This window comes from Populus euphratica, unplaced genomic scaffold (genome assembly GCF_000495115.2).
Source record: "Populus euphratica unplaced genomic scaffold, PopEup_1.0 scaffold93.1, whole genome shotgun sequence".
Classification (NCBI taxonomy): Eukaryota; Viridiplantae; Streptophyta; class Magnoliopsida; order Malpighiales; family Salicaceae; genus Populus; species Populus euphratica.
Window position 1 is genome coordinate 1,290,330 of NW_011499873.1, and position 19,892 is coordinate 1,310,221.

Consider the following 19,892-nt stretch of genomic DNA (forward strand, 5'->3'; position numbering starts at 1 on the left):
AAAATTTTATACTGGCAATAATCCACTCATCTGTAAGAAAAATGAGAAGCAGCTTCAGGTCAATCAGCAGAAGACTGAAAAACAGAATAAATGCAAGGATCATGCTAGTTCTACAAGTCTAAATTAAGTCAAAATGAGGCAATGGGTGCGTGTCAGTTAATGGAAAGAGCAAAAATGAATCCTTTGGACAATCAACGCGCCATTCTCAAACCATGAGAAGTCAATACGGGAGCTGTCACTTATTGCCCGTTCTAAATTTGGGATGATCCTTGAAAGCGGCACTTGCCCCCTTTTATATATATATAGATAACCTTCCATATTGTAATTAATGGCTGCCCTACGAGCTAGGCTTTTTTTCCGTAATAATAATTAATTGTTAAAAACTCGTAAAAGAAACCGAGGGAGAACCTATGAAATATGCATGTATAGCTCGGAGAGAAGGAGCTAGCCTTGAAGTCTCTTTAACCATTTTTATTTGAAAAATAATAGATGGAGACAGAAAGAGTACAAAACATTGCATCTACATTCGAAGAAACAATCCCGGAAGCGTTTATCAGATCTGAGCATGAGCAACCTGCAATCACCACCGTTCATGGGGTCAACCTTGATGTCCCCGTCATCGATGTAAGCGACCCGGATGAGGAAAAGATCACCCGTTTGATCGCTGATGCTAGCCGGGAGTGGGGCATGTTCCAAATTGTGAACCATGGCATACCGAGTGAGGTCATTAGCAAGTTTCAGAGTGTGGGTAGAGCCTTTTTTGAGCTCCCACAAGCAGAGAAGGAACTCTATGCCAAGCCACCAGGGGCTAAGTCTATTGAAGGATATGGAACCTTTCTTCAAAAAGAAGTAGAGGGCAAGAAAGGTTGGGTTGATCATTTATTCCACAGGATATGGCCTCCTCCTGCCATTAATAACCGGTTCTGGCCAAAAAATCCACCTCTATACAGGTTTGAAGCTTTTTGTTAATTTCTCTTACAATTTTTTTTCTTAATTCCGTTCACCATTTTATCTATTTTTTAGAATAATTACATTTCACCATTTTTTACAAAGTCGGTAACGTACAAAATCGGAAGGGTTTAAAAATGAGCAAGCAACCTACCATAATAAAGTCTAACTATTCATGGAATGAGAAGAAAATTTGCAAAGATAAGACGTGTTAGTTTCTCTCGTTTCAAAAATTGTTTTAGCATTAATTGGCAAATCGACATGACGGCATCTTTCTCTGTATGTGTAGAATTTTAAGAAACAATTTAGGATTATATATATTCATAATGTAGTTTTTGTTCTTGAATGTAAGGAGGAGGATTAATGCATTCACGTGATATTCAATGTAATTAGATTTCTGTGCAAGTTCATTTAAAACTAACAATTTTGATTCTAAACAAAGGATTACTGCATTCACGTGATATTCAATGTAATTAGACTTCTGTGCAAGTTCATTTAAAACTAACAATTTTGATTCTAAACAAAGGAGAAAGTTGGTGCTGGCAAGAATATCAATAGAAACATTGCAATGTTAATTTGTTTCGCGGGTGTCATGTTTTCGTTGCAGGGAAGCCAACGAGGAATACGTAAAGTATCTGCACGGGGTTGTAGACAAACTCTTCAAGAGCCTGTCGTTAGACTTAGGGCTTGAAGAGCACGAACTCAAAGAAGCTGTGGGCGGAGATGAGCTGACATACCTTCTCAAAATAAACTACTATCCACCTTGCCCACGTCCTGATCTAGCTCTTGGGGTGGTGGCTCACACTGACATGTGCTCCATAACAATTCTTCTTCCCAATGATATTCAGGGCCTCCAGGCCTGCAGAGATGGACAGTGGTATTGTGTCAAGTACATACCACATGCATTAGTCATCCACATCGGCGACCAGATTGAGGTGCCTCTCTCCCCAAACTAAATGCTCTGAGTGCTTGCTAATTACTATATCTGCTAACAATTCCCTTTCCTTTTACAGATTTTGAGCAATGGGAAGTATAAGAGTGTGTTCCACAGAACCACAGTAACTAAAGATAAGACAAGAATGTCATGGCCTGTGTTCTTGGAGCCTCCATCTGACCTCGCTGTAGGCCATCATCCAAAGCTCGTTAATGAAAAGAATCCCCCCAAGTACAAGACCAGGAATTACGGTGATTATTGCTATTGTAAGCTCAACAAGATTCCACAATAGGTGAACTCAGGAGGAGGATACGAGTGTCGTTTTCTATATTTCTTGTGTTAGCGTAATTGTGTTGCAAGGAGAATCTACCCCTTTAATGACTTTAACAGAAAATTCCTGTTAACATGCGAACATAATATGAAATCTGCCGAATATTTTTACTTTGTGTTAGCGTAATTGTGATACATCTTTGTTTTAGACTTTCAAAGAAATTTCTAACCTAATAGTTTCAGCTTCTAAACCTAATAATTTAAATTGTTAGGTAAAATTTTAATATATGATTTATATTATTTTCTAATATATCCCTAAAATAAAAGCCCTTTAGACTTAAAACTTACACAGGTTTACTTGATTTTATGCTTAATTTTTATCAAATAAATAAAAATGATGAGATTCGAACTCATGATCGTTTGATCATCAAGACTCTAATACCATGCCAAGTAACTAATTCAATCCAATAGTTTAAACCTTTAGGTTAAAATGGTTCTTGGACAGGGGTTAAGATAATTCTTTGACAATGTATCACAACCTTAATTACCAAGCGGTCAAGAGTTCAAATCTCACCATCATTATTTATTGATAAAAATTAAGCACAAGATAATGTGAACCTATACAAATTTCAAGCCCAAAAGACTTTCATTTGAGGGGATTAGTTAAAGAATAATATAAATTATATCCTAGAATCTCACCTAACAGTTTAAGCTCTCAGGTTTATATGATTCTCTTAGAGAATAATATCTTAAGTTATTGAGTTGAGATGGTTCTTTTAGAGAATAATATAAATCATATTTTGGGACATCACTTAACAGTTTAAACTATTAGGTTGATATGATTTTTTGATATGATATCAGAACCTTGATGACCTAGTGGTTACGAGTTCGAATCTCTTCATCCCTATTTATTTTGTAAAAATTAAGTATAAATTAATATGGATTTGTACAAGTTTTAAGCCCAAATGTTTTCACTTGAAGGGATATGTTAGAGAATAATATAAATTATATCCTAGGATCTCATCTAACAATTTAAGTTATTGGATTGAGATGATTCTTTGACATAATATAATAGAGACAATCAACCTCTCTTTATTTATTGAATTAGTTTAGATATCTTTCATTTTGAATGTGTAACTATATATTCACTCTCATTTTGAATTTATAAGAACTCCCTTTCAAAACTTAGCTTAGCTGACATTATTTTTTAAATTCTTCTTATTTGGTCTATATATACTTTAATATTCAGGTTAATTCGGGTTGATCTGGGTTGACACATGAAACCCGGGACTCAATCCCTTAACAGGATTAATCCTTGGATCGGGTTTGATAACTATGATTTAGAGGTTATTCGATAGTTTTTTTTGGTCAACTCTGTTTGTTTTTATGTTTCAAAAATATTTTAAAAAAATTAATTTTTTTTCTTTTAAATTAATATTTCTTTAATATTTTCATATCATTTTAATACATAAATATAAAAATTAAACTTTTAAAATAAAAATATATTATTTTAATAAATTTTTAAATAAAAAATATTTTAAAAAATAAACTACAACTATATTTCCATACAACAATAGACCTTTATTAAGCAAGAGTCAAATTTCTACATCATGTCAAAATTAATATACAGTAAGACAGCATCCAAAAGAGAGATTTAAAAGTAAGCTGACATTGCTATTTGTATCCCCTAGTCCAAACAGGTACGGAGTATATGAGGATCCCCAAGCCAAATGAGATAGCTATTGTCATCAGGGCATATGCATAAGCTCTCCAGTTTTTCTGGCTTTCTTCCATGGCATTGTACTCGGCAATGAAGGTAGAAACAGTACCTAGACAACCCAAAAATCCGAACTGCATGCCTGTTGAAATAGTATCACAGGTTTTGGTATGCACCTGCATCGCCCAACCATCAAAATTTTCAAAAAACACACAATTTATGAAGTTGTATTCTTACTAAAACTTACTCGAGCTAAATAAGGATGGTATCATCACTGGGGTTAAAACAATTAAGGAAAATAAGAATTTAGAGCGGAAATAAACAAAGCGTGATTCACGCCTGCCCTGAAAGTTGAGACTGTGGTACTAGACCTCCATAATGTAGAAATAGAATTAGCCAGGGCTATAATAATAATAATAATAATAATAAATGACTTGCGAAGGCATAGCACATGCAAGTAGGAGGGGAAACTAAGTTTGGTTGGGAGAGCAATAAAATCATACCGCTTTCTTCACAGTAGTCAGTGCTGCTGTGATACAAGCTGCGGACACATTGGCAATAAGGGTTCCGAATGGAACCCATTTCAGAGAACCCGCCTTCCCTAACCCACGCCCATTGAGCCGTGCTAAGAACCACCTGATCCACACCCCTGGGGGTGCAACTATGCAAGCCAGCCATAGCTGAACCCTACCACTGTCGGGGACCTCGTGGTTATACTCTTTCTTGAGCATTGCCAAGCTCACGCTCCATAAAAGGCCTAATATTACCACCAATACCATCAGGACTCGTATATGACGATAGCGGTTGTCCACCCTCCAACTGGCTAAGCATGCACTTCTGTTTGACCTTCCGAGAAATGACTTGAAACATTTGGCTGTACCAATACCCAATTTTATGGCGTATGCTGCAAGGAATAACCCTGCAAAGATACACAAGGAAAAATTAGCCGTTTACCTTCTAATGATCAGGCACAGACAATGTTTGTCTGCCATTAAAATTTTAACAGTCACATACACGAGCAATAGTTGAGTTTCTATACGCCGCTTAACCTACGCCTTACCTTTGAGAGAGCCACATTACCTATGAGAAAGCCAACAAAAGAAAACACCCAATGACCATCAACACTGAGTTCAAGCATTTTCTGATTCCAACCACTGAAAGTTGCAAGACTTCCTAAGTAACCAGTGGTTAATCCAATAGCCAAATATTCAGACACTCTGGATATATCTCCTCTGAAAACAACACCCCACCATCCCATCAAGAACGAACCAACCTAGAAGAGCACACATTACTCATAAGTTAATAAACTTCGTTTTTCGAAGTTGAAAGAACAGAGTCCTCAAAGTATTATTGAAACATTATAATTTATTAATCCATGCATCTTGAAGGTGACAGACAAGTTGTGGTATTCTTACTGAGTGCCAGTTACCACAAGAACAAGCTCTAATTCTGGATCATTCTAATGCAGTGGAGTTTCACCACAGAAACCCCAAAATTCAAATTACATGACAGTTGAATCTATCAAACTCTAATAACTCTACTTTTCCAAACAATATCAAGAACCTCTTAGATTCAATTAATCCAGTAATATGGGAATACCAGGGTCGTTTTTAGAATTGGAATCATCCTGTTTAAGTTCCATGATGAGCAATGAGTAATGACATTTTTATACCATAACAAAATCAACCAGTTATATTTTTGTTAATCTTATTTCAGGAAACTCTTGATCCAACCAAATCAAAACCTCATGAATCCTTATGAAACCAAAGTACGCATTACAAGGAACCAATTGAATGAAAAGCCTCCTAAAAGCTACGAAGATATTCTTTGGCGAAAAATGTTGCTTTTCTGTTCAAAACAAGCTAGATAGCTTATGGATAGAATGATCTCTACTTTAAACATAAAAATGATGAGATGCAAGATCTGTGTGTTATCTAAGTGAGTGAGTGTGAGAGAGAGACCATATTGAAAGGTAGTTCAAGATATAGCGGGCAGTTGTCACTTATCACCACAGCAACAGCAGGGAGCAAGAGTTTCTGTAGCATGTACCTTGTTAAAACCTGCAAATTATGCCATGCCAGAACATTAGTATTTTTTTCATATTAATCCGCATGCAACCCTTAAAGTGCCCCCTTCCCCAACTATGAGCAAATTTTCTTTTTGGTTGTGCACTCCGATCAAGCACAATAATTAATGCCTACATCAATCACCAAAAAACAAGGCAAATGGAAGAAATGGAAGCAACATGATAATCGATTTGAAAGAGAACCTAAATGCAGCATTGCTTTATAGGTTATGGGGCTGCCGCAACGTTTTTCATATAAAACCAATTCAGGATGATGGAATTATGTATTAAACGTTAAAATCGATTCAGATTATTTATGGAACAACCGAAATCAGATTAGAACTCTTCTGCAAACTCCACAAATAGAGTAGAGCAAGATGATCCTTGCGTGCAAGAATATTAGTAACTAATGGAAGAACATGACTGCCGGATGCCTTTTTCAAGGAATAGATTACACTCTGTTGTTAGATTAGCAAAAGATACAGCAGTTGTAAAAATCACTCACCTCAACGAGTCCTCTTCTGACCAATATAGACTGTTTTAAGTAAATGAAATTAGCAAAAGCATAAGAAAGGTATTATAAAGTTTTCTTACTATCAATTTACGGAATCAAAATCCTTTTTTGGGTTATCTGCAAAGAAAGGCATAATAAAGTTTTCTTAGATGCATCACAAATTTCATCCAGCTAGTTTCCAAAGCAATACTTCCTAGGATTAATCATCCCACTTGAAAGATACCCACTCCTTATAGTGATGACTAGAGAGCACCACTTTCCAAAACCACTTATGTCAAGCAAAGGACATGTTCTCATGTTCTTGATCTAGCGTACTATGTAACAATTTCCATGAGGCTATACGACTTCAATTTCAGATTCTATTCTTTTCAAGTGGTCATGTGAGCGTTGAAAACTATAAGCGATGGTAATAATGGAGTTATAGAAGAAATTTCATTAGCTTCCATAAAAATACCATTGGCCTTCTAAGATTTTAGGGGGTCAGTGTTTCTAGCACCAGAATGCTAGCAGGGAATGCAGAAGCAAGTATTCTTGACAAAACTGCCAAAAAAAACCCAACAAAAGTAACACATAAGAAAACAGGTGAAAAGCACCAGAATCCAACTTTACAGGATAAAAAAATCGCTGGAGTTAGGTTACCTTTTCTAGTGCCATTTTAAAGTTTCAGAAAGTAAAAAGAAAAGGTTGTGCATATTACCCCAAGAATTCCAAAAACTGCCAGATACACAAGACAGGACATATACTCGAGTAATGGTGGCAACGCAAATGCTTTCTCTCTGTCCTGGATTTAGCAGCAAGAAATAGAATTATCAGATAAACAAACATGGACAGGTACTGGAAGTTTGATCATGTATCATTTGACAAACAGTCGCTAAAGATAGAAACCTATTCATGAGGCAATAAACCAAACAAATCCTGTCAACAATAATGAAATTCATGCAAATGATCAAATGAATTCTCACTTCTTGTTTTTCCTCGGAGCAGACCAACACATCAATCGATATAGGAGATAAGATTTCTCCTGGCAAAAGTGACACTGGGGATCTAGTATTCAAGGCTGTGGAATCGTGAGTCCGGGACCCATGGGATCGTAATAAAATGTCCTCTGAAATGGGAACCGCCATTTCATTTTCTAATCCCTTGTCAATGGATAACCTGATGCTGCCACTACCAGTCTCTGATACATTTTCACTTTCAGTATCATCATCTACCTCGAATGATAAGCTGCGTGGTAAACTTAAAGAGCGTTGAGTCACTGGAGAGCCCACACTGCTTGTCTGGCAAAATGAACCACTCAGATCGGGTTCCGCCTCAATAGTTTCATGATCCATGACTCCAACTCCAAGTTGCAAGAATTCGTTCCAGTACAATAACTACAAGATTGGCATAAACAACGTTTTGACCACATAATGTAAAACCAAGAGAAACGACAAGATGTGATGTAAAGGCTGACATAGAAGAGGTTGACGAGATTAGCAATTGTTTATAAAAAAAAATAATTGCAATCATATCAAAATAAAAATATAATAAGCAAGATCAGAAAGAAGGATACGACTTTATAAACAAATTAAAAGAAATCCGTGGGCAAATCTAATCTCACGACCAGCATGACCACATTGGCCGTCAATCACCTCATCAAACATGAAGATTTATGCGTTCCATCAAAATAGTAAGGTTGACAATAGAAAGTAGTGCGTAAGAGATTCGACAAGATGTGATGTAAGCATATTAAAATAATTTAAAAAAATTAAAAAAATATTATTTAAAAAATATATATATATTAATTTTTAAAAAAATATTTTTAAAACATAAAAATCTAACATGATAATATCATTAAAAAAATTAGTGAAATAGCACAACTTGACCCAATTGTGCTTTAAAAGCAAGATATGTCAAATTCTAATATTCAGCCTTAACTAGACCGGTTATATCTAGTTATATTAATTACTTGTTTATTTTACACAAAAATTATAATTTTATAAAAAAATTCTCCAAATATGTTTTAAAATTTAATATATATATATATATATATAACTTGTAGACTAAAAAATAAAAATGTCAAAAAGTTATCTTTCGCATATTAATATGCGATTTTGAGTAGTCAAGTGTGAATCTGCCGTATATAAATGAGAATTTGTCTCAAATAAATTATATGGATGGCCTAGCAGTAGGGATGAGCAAAAAAATTTAAAAAATAGATTAAACCGAGAAAACAAAAAAAAAACCGAAAAAACCAAACCATAAAAAAATCAATTAAATGGATTAAAATTTTGAAAAAACCAACCAGTTAAGTTTGATTTCGGTTTTATAAGCATGAAACCAGAAAAACCAAATCGAACCCAATCCAAAAAAACCAGAAAAAAGCCGAGCCAAATCAGAAAAAATCAAGCCAAACTGGTTTAAACATGTTTTTATCCTAAAAAACCAAACTGAACCGGAACCAGTTAGTTTGGACAGGTTTCGGTTCGATTTCAGTTTTTTTTAATTTTGATTTGATTATTTTTTTTATAAAAACCGAACAAAACCAAATATGATCATCCCCGCCTAGCAGATGTATTTATAGACAACTAAAACAAGTTAAGGCCCAAAAGACGGTTTTGTTGTGCCATATTATAACAATAGCTTAAAAAGGTCATAACTTTTGATTTAACCTTTAGATCATACTCAAATTTTTACAGAATTTTCTAGAGGTCATTTCCTCTATAGCAGCCAATGTATCGCTAAGCGGACCGTCAGTTCTTTAGATATTAAAAATCTCATCAAGAAACCTCGCTTTTGACAATTTCAAGATTTTTCATGTTATTTTTAAAATCAATCAAGTAATTTTACTAATCATTATAAATTAGTCAATTGATTAAGAAAGAAATAGCGCAGTGTTACTCTATCATGTTTTAAAAATATAATATTTACTAAATAACATTATTTTAAAATGTAATAATTATTTTGTTATACTTAAAAATAACTATATTATTTCACTAAAAAATTTTGCTCCTATATTTATTTATTGGTTTTTTTTTTGTGTGTTAATTGCGGAATTTAATCAAATTTATCTTACATCGGCATGAACACTATAGCTAAACGATACAAACTAATTGTACTTTCTAAGTCCTAAAAAACCAAAGAGGGGATAGCAACATTATAGCTAAACGATAAAAACTAATTTTATTTTTTAAGTACTGAAAAAAAGAAGAGGGGATTGTGAGAATTTATCTTACATCAGTACCCACATTTTAGCTAAACGATAAAAACTAATTGTATTTTCTAAGTACTAAAAAACCAAAGAGGGGATTGTGAGAATTTATCTTACATCAGTTCCAACATCTTAGCTAAACGATAAAAGCTAACTGTACTTTCTAAGTCCTAAAAAACCAAAAGGGAATTGTCACTATCAGTATCAGCCACGTGCGCTTCAATAATTTATTTATTTGTTTTGGCATAGACTTCAATAATTTTATGCATTATTTGTAAATATTTTTTAAAAAATTAAAAAATTTATGTTTACTTCAAATTAATATTTTTTTATGTTTTCAAATCATTTTAAAATATTAATATTAAAAATAATTTTTAAAAAATAAAAAATATTTTAATATATTTTAAAATAAAATATACTTTAAAAAATAATTAAAACCACACTCAAAATATATAATATAATAAAAGGCATGCAGAGCCCCACACTGATTTGACTCTGCTTAAGTTCTAACAGCAAATGAAATTGCTAAAAGTTCATCTATAAAGTGCAGCTTGCTTTCCATGGCCTTTTTTGACGTTAAAGTAAACTTCAACTGATAAGAGCAATGTTCATGCAAGGATCATGAGACGAGACCTGACGGCAAAAAGAAAACGGAACAAGAAGAAGAAAACGATAGTTATGGAGGGTCAGACGGTGCAACAGCTGTTGCCGTTAATTTTTGCGGCGATTTATATATAGACACGGCCCCACGCTGGGGATGTTAATGGCTATTTACAACTCTTATTTATAGAACAAAATATTTTTTACTTGATAAATATAAAAAAATAATATTCTTATTTTAAAAAAATATTTTTTATATCAACACATCAAAACAATTAACATATAATTCTAAAAAAAATCAAATTTGGCTAAGATGTTTTTTTTGGAACGCCTCTAGGTGCTGCAATAATTACCCTGCTAGCATAGACATTGATTCCATTCATAGCTCATGGTCTCTAATATAGGCCCAATAGAAGGCATTCGATGTGGGCTTCCTTGAAGTTTTCATGCGACTCGTTTGTATCAAAATTTATGAATATGCCCCGAAGACAACCTCCGATTTACGGGGCTGGACTTGATAATAATATCGAGTTTGAAAAAATGAGGACGACATGTTTCCTTAAAGTAACAAAATAAGTCGATATGCGTGATAATTGAATGGAAGTTCAATGGCCCAAGAACTCGCATCCAATCTCTGCAGGCACCAAGTGCTAACCCACTCGTGTTAACTCACTTGTAAATCTTGGTTGTGGCTGTCTTTCTTCTCACCAACAAGGGCTCCTACGTTATTCGCAAACAAAATTGGTACGTGGCCCTGAGAGAGGTTAATTATGTTGCTGTTGTGGAGTGGTAGTAGCCCTGGCTTTCAAATTTCGCATGCTGATTCAAATGAACTTGGGTAGAGTTTTTTTTTATATTTTTTATGTTATCATTTTTTTTCCTTTAATTTGTTTATTATTTTCGTGTTTTTTATTTATGTTATTTTAATTAATCAAGTTTGAACCAATAAATTTTATTTATTTATTTATTAAATCCAGGCCAACCAACCGCGAAGCATTATGAACTAAAAAGCACACTCATTCAAGAAACAACTCGTAAATAAGAAATTGGGAATCCACTGGCTGAAATTTTTAGTGATTTGGGATTTTTTCCAAAACTGAATAGAATTTTTTGGATAGCTCTACAGAGGCAAAGATCCAATTGGTGAGACATCAAACTGTGCATTGATCTTTGTTGCAGAGTTCATTTAAATGCCCACAGACCAAACCAAAGTTTCAAAGAAAGCTCCTTGCACAAACCATCACAGTAAAGCAGACGGGATTTAAAACTTACAAATAACTGACAAACGTCATGATTTCAATCAATACGCATGGCTTTAACTGATGAAAGCTTATTGTTCCCAGTTCTTCAAAAAGTGTATAAAACTCACAAATTATAGAAACAAACTAACCAGGTCCCACTTCAGGAATGTGGTGATATGCTCACTTGGATTCGCTAGTTATTCATTGAATTCCTGCGATGAGATTTTCAGGCCATCCTCTGGGGATCAATTTTTCCCCATCGCTGGTGATATCGCTTCCCAGCTGGTGTCAGATGATCATCATACTTTTTAGTCTGCCCTTGTTCATCATATTTGTCCGTCTCTTTCACATCCCCAGCATGATCTGTTGATGATGTTGCCTTTCCATCTAACAACCTCTCCAAAATGAAACATCCTGCTAGTTAAAACCAAGAATTCATGAATCAAAGCCATATTAACTGATAACAATGAATGATTTAATGAACAAATTGTAGAATGCGCGCATCATGACATCGCAGAGAGTCGCTATATAAAAATATAGAGACCCCCCCGGCCCAACTCTCCAGCTTTCCAACAAATAGCACCTAGGAAAGAGCTTACTTTATTCAAATACTAATTAATCTTTCTATCAAAAATCACATTGTAAAATCTTAACGACAACATGACCTTTCATGCACGTAATGAAAACACGAGGATATTCAATATATGAACACCCAACATTTATTTTTATCGTTAAATGAAAAGAGCCTTTAACACGGAGAGCTTGTTAACCTTCAAGCAACTCACCATACAAGGTCAATGCACCAATATAGAATTCAAATAAGATCAAGTATCAAATATTGCTTTGTTACACTAAACTAATTTAGCTAGAAGAATTGTTAAGCAATTTATATATTTCTGTCTTTTATTTTCATTACATGCACAGGCAAAGCTAAAAAAATTAAATATTTTTCATACAAGAAAAGTGGCCAATAACCATTCTTTAATTAATTTGTTTTCATTATTTGGTGGCGATGACTTGACGTGTACAATGAGAGGCTATTTTTGAGGGTTGGGCAATCAAGCACAAAGGGATTGAAAGAAAAGCCCCCACTTGGCCACCCCATATGAGTGGTCAAAACAAGATTGGATAAAACACTAAACCCTTATCAACCGTATGTACATATGCCAATCGAATCCCCTCCAGATCATCCGACCTCACAACAACTGGGTCCTGCTTTACAAACTCATAAAACCCCAAATTCTGACGCTCATTAACACACAGCACACGCCATACTACATGCACTAACGCAAACATTCAGCCACTGCAAGCTCAAACCAAGGTGACAACCTTCTGGGTTCTTCTGGAAGTCATTTCCATGGCAGAGACCAAGAGATCCACTGGCACGGTCAAGTGGTTCAGCGCACAGAAAGGTTTTGGCTTCATTGCTCCCGATGACGGCGGAGAGGATCTGTTCGTCCACCAGAGCTCGATCCAATCCGACGGCTTTCGTACCCTCTCCGACGGACAGCCTGTGGAGTTCTCTGTCGGTTCAGGAGAAGACGGCCGCACCAAGGCCGCTGATGTCGTGGGCGTCTCCAGACCTCGCCGTCCTCCTCGTGGAGGCCGAGGTGGAGGTGGCGGGAGAGGGTACTACAGCGGAAGGGGACGAGGCGGCGGTTATGAGAGAGGCGGCCTCTCTAGGGGTAGGGGATATGGCGGCAGCGGAAGTAGCGGTGGTGCTTGTTTTAATTGTGGACGGTACGGTCATTTAGCAAGGGATTGTTATGAAGGTGGCGGTGGTGGTGGGAGATACGGTGGCGGTGGAGGCAGGAGATATTCTGGTGGTGGTGGAGGTGGTCGATGCTATAATTGTGGAGAGGAAGGGCATTTTGCGAGAGACTGTCCTAATGCTGATAACAAGTGAGAGAATGCCGGTGGTTTCAGTCAATGATCACACGACTGCGGTGTTTTTCAGTAATTCTTTCAGTCAATGATCCCCATTTATTAAGGATGCAAATCTGCATAGAAGATGAACAGAATTGCTTCCTGTTCTGTTAATTGGGTGTTTTTTTATATATATATATATATATTTATTTGGTAATGTTGGTATTGTTTGGGTAAGATATAGGTTCTTTTTTTATCGGTTATGTTTAACATGCAATGGATCACATTTTATCGGTTAATTTTAACCCTAATTTAAAGCTGGATAAATATTATAGGGGCGTGAATGTGATAGCCACTATTTGAAAGTGATGGCATGCTTCTTCTTTTTTGGATCTCTCTGTTGTGGATCAGATAGCACTTTTTATCTTAATAGTCATAAGTATTTGGTGAACGGATGACTATGCATATTCTTTATTTTATGGCTAGAATTCATGCAATCTTATCCAAAATTTGGTGGCCTATGAAAGGTTGAAAATGGATTTGCTAAGATTGGAGTTCCCCCGGGGCTAGACCAGCCACTCCCTGAAGGGTATCGTGTGTGTGGTCTTAATATCCCAAATCTCCTGTTTGGCTCCATGACATATCCGCAGTTTTGTTGTCTATGTTCTTTATCATTCACAAACTGGTACGGGAGATTATTGAAAACAAAGAGAAAGAATAATGTCAGATGAATGTATGCAATGATTACAAAAGAAGGGTATAATGTTGAGAGGATTATGTTTTCTTTGTTAACTGTAACATGCTGTCTCAAACACAGAATGATGCTTGCAATCTATTATTCCATGGAGCTGATCATAAAAGTTTACTAGTTCCTTGAAATTCATTCGAGTGCCAGCTGGTTTCAAGGAAGGCCCAACTTCACATTTTTCCAATTTGTGAAAGCCAATTCTCTTGTATTCCTGGCCATTATTTAGAAACCTCCACTACTGACATGATGGTGTTTTTCAGACTATAAGGATTTTGACGTGTGAGAGAGACATCATCACCTGAGTATCAAAATTAGCTCCTGAAATCATGTCTGATTTGTCCAAAAAAGTGTCAATATACATCCCATGTTTCTTTGCCCTCTTGTTTGTTTGCGTTGATATCACAGTGTTTCGAGTTCTGATGAAATGTGAAACTTCAGGATGCTGCTTCTTTGAATGGAGACACATATAAGGATTGACTTCATGAGCAGCTTGGCTCAATGTTTTGATGTGGTTTTAATTAATTATAGATCTGAAACGGGCGTGGTGAAAAGTTGTTTCTCTTATCATTTATTCCCAACCCCCTAGGTTTTTTGGGAGCAATCTTGGTTAATAATTAACAACTTAGCATACAGGCCTGTTTTGGTTTTCTTTGAAGAAATCCCCGAGTTAGTAGCATACAGGTGTGTGTTAGTAGCTTGCCTGTGTCATTTCTGCTCCATATGAGAAACGAAACGAAATTGAGAATTAATTGCTTGCTTTTCTTTATCCTTTTCTTTTTACTCAAATCTGTGAGTTGAGAATGGCTGGTTCATCTAGCTGGCCTTTTACCTTGGAGTTAACCATAAATTTGTCACAAACTGTGATACTTAATTGAGGGTTGATTGAATTAATTAATCCCGTTGTTATTAGATTTGATGGTGCAAAATTGATGCTTTCTAAAACATTAATTTTGGCGTCATCAATAAAGATCTTTCGATGCTGAAATTGTAGATCATATTGTTGTTAAGAGGGCATGTGGTTGTATTTTTTAGCTCGCACATATTTTTCAGAGTCTCCGATGTTTGCTGAAATGGGGAAGGCTCGCGGGAGTCATGTTTGTAGATGATAGGAATTAATTGAGTAAAATCTCAATACATGGGAACCTCTATTGAGACTTTTGGTAGATGGGAGAACTCAATCAGCTTGACTTGCTTTGTACCTTGCAGTTGCTTTGATTTTGGATATGGCTGCCAGCATGCTCTCTTCCTCAAGTGTATTTAATGCTCTATAAGAACGGAGGGCAATGTGAGAAGTCTTTTGTTGTTACTAATTAGATAGATTTTCCAGAGTACTTTCCTTGCTCTCTCTCTCTCTGCTATATCTTTTGACCTTTATTCTTGGGGTGGATTTTACGCTTGTGGGAGACTGGGGTTCCTTGGTTAATTGGTGTTCCGGTTTAATGGCAACTATTATTCAGTAAATATAATTGCAAAAAACAAAGCGCTTCGACAGGGACAAGTCCTGAAGAACCATGACGAAAGTTGCGTCTTTAGAAGTAGGCAGCCATAAAATATCAGGAGAAACTTCCATGAACCCCAATAGTTCTGACCAACAGAGCCATCCATGAGCTCAGCTTTTATCTGAACACGAGCCGCTGTACTCAGTCTTGAGGAATTTCGAGGGAATTAATTTCGAGTCACTTCTTTACTACTGGTCAGCTAGTGATTTGGTACCATGCACATGCAAACGCACAGAAAAATACCAGAATGAATAACTCTACAGCCTCTTCATAAAAATTCAACTGCATGAAATCCCCCAAAACAGGCATAGAAGTAGTTTCCATTTTCCAGTGTCCTGAATATCTTTTTGCCTATGACCTAACGTGGCTATAAATGCTTGCCACGGCTATTGACACTCAGTAAGCTAGGTCATATTGCCCAGATAATTTGGTTAAATTCTAGACTTCACTTAATTTTGAAAATAGAAACTTATTACTTCATAAAATCCGATACCAACATCAAACGACAAATATGCATGGGTCTAGGGTCTGGATACATGGTCGAGACAATCAAGCGAGTCCAGCTACTTGGCGATGCAAGTTGATTCACATCACATGAGTTGTGTCAGATTGTTAGAAGTGACGATGGAGGACCCACACCCGTGCACCTTATCTACACTATAGGCTTGATTTAGACGATCCCTGATCAAGATTTGATTCTTGCTCTACAAGCTTACAATATGCATGCATACAGTAAAGTTTAATTCACTTGATACTTATTATATTGTTGTTGTCTAGTAGATGATGTTGTTTTCTCTTTTCATCGGTGCTTCATGTAACAGTCATCGCATTTGTCAAGCTGGCAAGTTCTTGCTAGCTAACTCTTCAACATTACGATTCATGCATATGTTTTCATTGTTCATCATGGTATAACGAATGAGAGGCTGCTCTATCCTTTCTCCTATATATAATTTGAATCAAGTCGAACTCTCATTGCTTCTGTACGTACTTTTTACCTTTCGGATCATAGAATATGATGAGAATTGAGATTTATATATTTATAATTGCAGTGTCCTACTCTTGTATGCTCTCAGTTTTAGTAGTAAAACATATCAATGCATAGCAATTAATTAAATATTCAAAATGTTTTGCGATGTTTCTTTAAAGCCTACTATACTTTTTTCACATTTGTACGAAGAAGCTACACTATGCTATTGCCTCGCTGATTTGATCTTTAAGGGGAAGAAAGAAAAAAGGAAAAGGAACACCGATCTTCACGACCACTCCATGAGGATTAGGGACGTCCCCGCTGATCCAGGAAAGTCGCGGTTGCTGGTCAAAAGCAATATCTTGGTAAATAGCCAAATTCATTGATATTAGAGAAAGAAAGAAGAAAAATAATTCAAACATTCCACGACAGTGACCTGACATTCCTTGTCTTGAAGAGTTCTTAAAAAATGTGAAGGTCTCCAACTGATCAGTGACTGGTCAAATAGTTTTTATGGACAAACTGGGCATTTAGCATGGAAAAATCAAAAGAAATGGTGAATTCAAACATGCAAAAAGCTTTGTCGAAAATGGCGCCTCTTTTATGTCGTGGTTTATGACATTAAATAAATTGGTCAGAGTTCATTTAAATTTCATGACATGTAAGTTATTGTAATTTTAAAACATAATATGTTTATATACATATATATATATATATATTGAAACACAATAATTATATCATTATTTAGTAAATATTATGTTTTGAAAATGCAATAAGGTAAAAAATTATTATTTTATCGATTTTTTAAAATAATATTTTTACGTCAAATATTTTTTCAAAAAAAATCAGTTCTTAGTGCATCTTCGATCGAATGACAGTTCCCCCTTCCAATTATTTGCTCTCTTGTTTGTTCAGTGCTGCACTGCCTCTTTTCACCCTCCCTTGCCATGCACACCATCGCTTCTTCGGAAGTAGTTTATTGTCCACGAGATGGTTTTGGATAAGGTTTTGAAAGTCGAATATTTGCTTTTGAGTTGCAGAGTACGTGTCCAGTGGTAATCAGTAATAGTATTGATTGCTCTTTGGAGCTTTTGTCCATGCATTGACCATTATCTATTGTCAGATTCAAAGTCACTGTAGCCTTAAAGGTTGATGGTCGTTATAAGCCCACCAATTCCACGGGCCCATACTCTTTTCTAGATGTTTGTGACCCACAAAACCACAAGGCCTTCGCTTTTAATAACAGCCCACATCACATAAAATAAGTACCGCATTAAAAAAATAACGTATTATAAATTAAAATCAAATTATATAATTAAAAATAAATTAAAATTTTATGAAAGAGTTAATAATAAAAATAAAAAAAAAATCAAATTAGAATTCTCCTCAAATCAAAGAACAATTTTGAAATTTTAGATAGCTATAGTGAATTTAAAAAAAAACAGAAAAAATAAAGTTTTTCAAACAATAAATTGTATTATCATCAATCACAAGTGTCACCATCAAAATAAATGTCACCATGAAAATAAATGGATGTTGTTACCCTTACAATGACACAATTGAAGGGGGTTTTGGTAGTAAGAATACACTGTACATATTTTAGATACGAATGTCTTTTATATGCTAGTATATACAATGCATGTAATAATAATTTTTTTATTTAAATAATATTTAATATTTATTAGAAAATTAGATGGTTCTCTGTTTACTTGATAATTAAAAAAAAACTTCAAGTTAAAGGACTAAAAAAACCCTCATCACAAGCTTTAAATTTTTGGAACAAAGTATAAAATTATTATTGTACTATAGATGAAAAGGATAGAAGACAGAAACCCTTTTATTGCCAAATTTAAAAAAATTACCTTTAATGACAATGTAATCATTCACGGTGCTTAAAATTTCAGAAAAGACACATTTATTTTTAATTAACTTTTTAATAACTAATGAGGTGTCTGAAAAGATTTTAATAACTTCAATAATCGTTTAAGGATTTTTTGTAATGAGAGAAGCAAAATCATCTCACACCGTTTCAGTGAACGGTGCACGTAAATCTATATAAACAGTATTTTTCCAATCATAATTAGCTTCGGTTAATTAATACCCGCTAATTTTCTTGCTGTCGCCGATAATTTATGTTACACTCAGCTACTCCAACCAATCACAAAGCGAATGCATTTCCAAGTCGTGTTGTTCATTTCATTTGTCCTCTAGGAGACAGACCACATTGGACCATGTCTGCTTTCAATTTTAGCTATGTAAGAGGACCTAAGAGTGCATGTGAGAGGCACATCAAATGACCAGTAACCAAACCTTATATTTATCAGGAGAGACCACTGTGATGCACCATTTCTAGGTTAGAAGCTTGGAGTTCGTTAAGGATCTTTATCTGAACAGTTATAAAATGGAAATGGATCGATTGGAAGGAATGAATGGACGTATAAAAGAAATAACAAGAAACTTCAACAAAATTGTTATCTTCATCTTCTCTATTACGAAGAATCAATAAGAAATTCAAACCCAATCGAGCAAAAATGAAATCCAACACCCACAACTCCTTCCTGTTGCAGATTGCAAAACGAATAAACCCAATCCAATTGCAAAATGGAGCAACACCACCGAGGGCAGAGTCATGGTAAGGGCTTGAGTGGAATCATCAGGTCGTTAAATTTTACAGGAAATCTTAAAATATATTGAATAAAATTTAATTAAAATTTTAGGATGGTTGAAACTTGGTAATGCTAAAAAACTGTTAAATATAAAAAAAATGACTTATTAAGAGTAAAATAATTATTTTTTATTAAAAAATAAAATAAATCAATTCTTCCTTCTTTTTATATGTTGACGACTGAGCAAAAGCAGAATAGAAAAAGAAAAAAAAAAGAAAAGACAAGAGAGAAAAGTAAGGGAAAACATAAAAAAATTAAAGAAAAAAATTTAAAAAAGTGAAAGAATAACCTTGTAAACTTATAAAATTCAATTTATAAAATATTAATCTAAGAAAGAATCAAGTGAAGGAAGAAGGAATTGAGAAGGAAAAAATTTAATTACTTTATTTTTAATTGATATGAGATTGTTATTTTATCCCGGTTGAGGGGTTGTTACAATATCAATTCAGATTCGATTATTGATTAATTATATTCCACAAAAATATCGAAAGATATCACTTCAATAATAACTTTATTTTTACTTTCACTTTAATTTTATGGATCTTCAAATATTTTTTTTAATATTTTAGATATTTTTTAATATTTTAGATAGTATATTTAAATTAAAATTACACAGTTACTTTAAAAATTCATATACATAAATTAATAACTAATTTTTAAAACAATT

At 34.7% G+C, this 19,892-nt stretch overlaps 3 protein-coding genes across 3 annotated transcripts; 2 read left to right on the forward strand and 1 right to left on the reverse strand.

Annotated features, from left to right (window-relative positions):
* Positions 1 to 435: 435 nt before the first annotated feature.
* LOC105127840 (flavonol synthase/flavanone 3-hydroxylase-like) lies at positions 436 to 9,090 on the forward strand. Its single transcript, XM_011029288.1, has 4 exons — positions 436 to 950; positions 1,556 to 1,883; positions 1,962 to 2,327; positions 9,080 to 9,090. The coding sequence occupies exons 1-3, from the start codon at positions 490 to 492 to the stop codon at positions 2,172 to 2,174; spliced, it is 1,002 nt and encodes a 333-aa protein (XP_011027590.1). The 5' UTR covers positions 436 to 489; the 3' UTR covers positions 2,175 to 2,327; positions 9,080 to 9,090.
* On the reverse strand, positions 3,720 to 7,839 carry LOC105127839 (UPF0695 membrane protein C977.11/PB8B6.06c-like). The gene is made up of 6 exons (XM_011029287.1): positions 7,411 to 7,839; positions 7,146 to 7,229; positions 5,831 to 5,929; positions 4,950 to 5,142; positions 4,373 to 4,788; positions 3,720 to 4,045 (listed from the first exon to the last, which is right to left on the reverse strand). The coding sequence occupies exons 1-6, from the start codon at positions 7,777 to 7,779 to the stop codon at positions 3,827 to 3,829; spliced, it is 1,380 nt and encodes a 459-aa protein (XP_011027589.1). The 5' UTR covers positions 7,780 to 7,839; the 3' UTR covers positions 3,720 to 3,826.
* Positions 9,091 to 12,471: 3,381 nt separating the features above from the next.
* Positions 12,472 to 13,447, forward strand: LOC105127841 (glycine-rich protein 2-like). Its single transcript, XM_011029289.1, has one exon. The coding sequence runs from the start codon at positions 12,837 to 12,839 to the stop codon at positions 13,383 to 13,385; it is 549 nt and encodes a 182-aa protein (XP_011027591.1). The 5' UTR covers positions 12,472 to 12,836; the 3' UTR covers positions 13,386 to 13,447.
* The last annotated feature ends 6,445 nt before the right edge of the window (positions 13,448 to 19,892 follow it).

What these genes read in the sequence shown, in the direction of transcription:
- LOC105127841 (XM_011029289.1), top strand. Translation starts at nt 12,837, where the DNA reads ATGGCAGAGACCAAGAGATCCACTGGCACGGTCAAGTGGTTCAGCGCA.
- LOC105127839 (XM_011029287.1), bottom strand. Translation starts at nt 7,779, where the DNA reads ATGGATCATGAAACTATTGAGGCGGAACCCGATCTGAGTGGTTCATTT. An exon ending in CAGTTTTTGGAATTCTTGGG is followed by an intron (nt 5,930 to 7,145) that starts GTAATATGCACA and finishes CATAATTTGCAG; the next exon opens with GTTTTAACAAGGTACATGCT. An exon ending in TTTTGTTGGCTTTCTCATAG is followed by an intron (nt 4,789 to 4,949) that starts GTAATGTGGCTC and finishes GTATCTTTGCAG; the next exon opens with GGTTATTCCTTGCAGCATAC.
- LOC105127840 (XM_011029288.1), top strand. Translation starts at nt 490, where the DNA reads ATGGAGACAGAAAGAGTACAAAACATTGCATCTACATTCGAAGAAACA. An exon ending in AAAAATCCACCTCTATACAG is followed by an intron (nt 951 to 1,555) that starts GTTTGAAGCTTT and finishes TTTTCGTTGCAG; the next exon opens with GGAAGCCAACGAGGAATACG. An exon ending in ACATCGGCGACCAGATTGAG is followed by an intron (nt 1,884 to 1,961) that starts GTGCCTCTCTCC and finishes TTCCTTTTACAG; the next exon opens with ATTTTGAGCAATGGGAAGTA.